The following is a 3,364-nucleotide window of genomic DNA, read 5'->3' as shown; positions in this document are numbered from 1 at the left end:
GCAGATTTAGTAGGGCCCTAGCCTTGGCCTCTGTTGACCTGCTAGCTAACATTAACCGTCTATCTTATGTAGTCATACAAATCATAACGTATCATACTAGTATGGCGTACCAGATTTACTATTACTATGTTACGTCTAGTGTATGAGACCAGGCTGGCGATTTACGTCATCATTTTGGGCAACAGGCGTGTCCGTATAGCCTCTCCCTGGAGGAACGCGCCCTTAAAGAGAAGGCAGCGACGCTGACATCACTGAGATGTGCCAATTTGATAAATTGTGATCAAACGTTAATATACTGTCTGTATTGTGTGTCAATAACTACTTTTACAGCATGAGTTCAGATTCTGTCATTTTGTTGGAGACGGTTAACTTCGCTGCTGAAAAGCACCGCAATCAACGACGTAAAGATGCTGAACAAACACCATATATCACCCACCCAATAGGTACAGTTATGACAACGATCTAACGGCTATCCAGCTAGATAGGTCCTTAGCAATAACTATCTCTCTACTCGGACTTCATTGTGTGAATATCTGCATTTACATTTGCTGTGTTTATCATTTTGCAGGAGTGGCAAGGATCCTAAGCCATGAAGGTGGGATCACAGACATTGAAGTTTTGCAAGTAAGTGTTTTGTGTTTCAGACAGACTCAAAATGCTGCTTTCCACAAAATCGCACATCCACAAAGTCAAAATTGTCCATATTGTAACGACCCTTGGTTTATAAGTGCGGAAATCGACCCTGGCGCACGAGCATGCTTTTGCCGCACAGTCAATAGCGCCGCCGGACCTCGGGCTCGAAGGTCGAGGGTTCGAGACCTGCCCCCTGCTGTTTCATTACAATATATAAAAATTAAAAATAAATGTTTCAGGTAAGTGTTAGCTGTTTGGTTAAGGTTTGAAGATACATTTTATCATCAGGTGGGGTTTATTACTTTGTAATGATACATCAGTCAATGGGCAATGTTAAGCTCATTAAAACGTTCAACATTTATTGAGTTTGTGTTAGCCAGAGTTTGTTAACAGGAATGACTGGTATTTCACTGATATTTGTGTCTTTTCCAACTGTCCTCAGGCAGCTTTGCTCCATGACACAGTGGAGGACACTGACACCAGCATAGGAGAGCTACAGATCGTCTTTGGGCAAACGGTGGCGCGGCTCGTCCAGGAAGTGACAGACGACAAAGCACTGTCCAAGGAGGAGACAAAGCGTAAGCAGGTGGAGTATGCACCTCATGCCAGCCACCAGGCCAAACTGGTCAAACTGGCTGACAAACTATACAACCTGAGGGACATCAACCGCAGCACGCCAACAGGTGATTGTGCGCTCTGTCTGTCTGTCTTCAGCCTCTTGATGCAACCAACTGACTAGGCAAATGTCGTAGGCTAGACACAATAAACTGATACCCTATCAGGATACTTCTCGTTCTCGTTCTCTCTCTCTCTCTCTCTCTGTTTCGTTGCTTGTCTTCACTTGCTTCCCTCTGGTTGTCTGACTGTCCCTCTCTTTACCCATATCTTATATTTATTCTGTATTGTGGTTGCCAGGTTGGTCGACAGAGCGTGTTCAGGAGTACTTTGTGTGGGCAGCCCAGGTAGTGAGAGGACTGAGGGGGACCAACCCAGCACTGGAGAGACAACTAGAGGAGCTCTTCAAGCAAAGGGGGGTTGAGCTTTGACACCTCTCTACTTCTGATACAGGGTGGCACAACAGAGCAACTCTTGATGCACACTTTTTGTAAAGAGTAAGACTTTAAGCAAATTGTCTTTGTTAGCTTCTCCATGGAATATACTTTTATATACTCTTAGCTCTCACAAGGAAAAGGCCCACTTACTTTGGATTTATTTTTTATGGATGATTTGATTCTTCATTTTAAGTACAGTGATTTGTATACATTGTGTGTTCCTATAGGAAAACCAACAATGTCACCTTGAGTTCTAGCTGTATTGACTAAAGGAATGCTATGCACTCGTAATGGTGAACATTGTTCAATTATAATATTTCATGGTGATGCAGAACCTGTAACTACTCTGTCATGTCACACTGAACTCAAATATATTTTTGTATAGATTATTTTTTTTTGTGTGTGTGTGTGTGTGTGTGATTTATTTTTGTAAGTATATAAATGTAGGGGGTTAGGGATACAATTAGCTATACATTAAAATGGTGATATGTAAATTATTCCATAGTAGCCTGTATACATTTTGCCAGTAGAATGGGTTGGAAGCTATTTTTCCACTAACCTGTTCATGCTTCTACTTTCTTTGTTCTCGATTCGAGAAGACATGTGTACCTTAATGTCTGTGTTCAGTTGCAGGTGCTTCTCCAAAAACCAGAATATACTCAGAAAGAGTCAAATACACGTTTTGTATCGAGTGAGAAATGCCTCTTGCATGTGAAGGTCTTTTTTTTGTCACACTGTGAGATGTGCTGTCATCTACTTATACAGTGGGACAAAAAAGTATTTAGTCAGCCACCAATTGTGCAAGTTCTCCCACTTAAAAAGATGAGAGAGGCCTGTAATTTTCATCATAGGTACATACTTTTTTGCCCCTCTGTATATGTGGCTGCGTCACATAGAAATGACTAGTTCCTGCAAAGATGTTGGGAAATACAAGATGTCTGGCAGCTAAAATGGCGAGGGAACATTTGATAAGATTCACATTTCTTCCGAATTGAGAACAAAGATCATATCTCCAATACCAAGTTAGTTGAAAAGTCCAGGGCAACGTTTTGTATAGGCAAACCTGTAATGCCCAGTAATGGATATCAAAAATCTTTGGTTATATTACATTATCTGGTGTACAATCTGTAGCTAGGTAGGCCTATCCTTCATCTGAATGTTTCAGGCTACTGTATATTACCTTTTCTGTTAGATTCTAATTATCAGAGTAAGAACTCAACGGACACTATGAAAGCTTGAACCAAGTTTATTCTTCTCAAAGGATTGAACAGCTGAATCAACAAAGACATGGTTACAATAGTGGTGGTATATGTACCCCACTTTGGGTGGAGTCTGCCTCCTTGGTAGGCTCTCAGTTTCTATCTGTACCTGGCCTTCAGTCTCTGGCCCTGGTTGCAGGTTCACACTGTTCTGACTTAGGTTCCCAGACTCCTATCATACTGCTCGTCCCCCAGTCCTCTGTTGTTCTAGGTCCACAGTTCCCTGTACTGGTCGCCCCTAAGTTTGTTGTTCTGCCAGGCCCTAGGTATCCTACCCAGCTAGGCCCCACAGTCGCTGGCCTATCTGTAGGTCTGCAGTCTTCTGCCCTGCACAGATCACAGCCCCCTGCCTTAGCTGTTAGACAGTTGCCTAGCCTGCCTGGTTTAGTGCCTACTAGGCACAGAGTTTGCTGCACTAGC

At 42.7% G+C, this 3,364-nt stretch overlaps 1 protein-coding gene across 1 annotated transcript; it reads left to right on the top strand.

Moving 5' to 3' along the window:
* The first annotated feature begins 247 nt into the window (after window positions 1-247).
* LOC139398487 (guanosine-3',5'-bis(diphosphate) 3'-pyrophosphohydrolase MESH1-like) lies at window positions 248-2,068 on the top strand. Its single transcript, XM_071144435.1, has 4 exons — window positions 248-443; window positions 569-624; window positions 1,076-1,316; window positions 1,549-2,068. The coding sequence occupies exons 1-4, from the start codon at window positions 332-334 to the stop codon at window positions 1,677-1,679; spliced, it is 540 nt and encodes a 179-aa protein (XP_071000536.1). The 5' UTR covers window positions 248-331; the 3' UTR covers window positions 1,680-2,068.
* The last annotated feature ends 1,296 nt before the right edge of the window (window positions 2,069-3,364 follow it).

This window comes from Oncorhynchus clarkii, unplaced genomic scaffold (genome assembly GCF_045791955.1).
Source record: "Oncorhynchus clarkii lewisi isolate Uvic-CL-2024 unplaced genomic scaffold, UVic_Ocla_1.0 unplaced_contig_3748_pilon_pilon, whole genome shotgun sequence".
Taxonomy (NCBI): Eukaryota; Metazoa; Chordata; class Actinopteri; order Salmoniformes; family Salmonidae; genus Oncorhynchus; species Oncorhynchus clarkii.
This window is presented reverse-complemented; position numbering and strand designations above follow the sequence as displayed.

Coding starts and splice junctions, on each gene's coding strand:
- LOC139398487 (XM_071144435.1), top strand. CDS start 332: ATGAGTTCAGATTCTGTCATTTTGTTGGAGACGGTTAACTTCGCTGCT. Junction 444..568: donor ATATATCACCCACCCAATAG/GTACAGTTATGA, acceptor ATCATTTTGCAG/GAGTGGCAAGGATCCTAAGC. Junction 625..1,075: donor CAGACATTGAAGTTTTGCAA/GTAAGTGTTTTG, acceptor AACTGTCCTCAG/GCAGCTTTGCTCCATGACAC.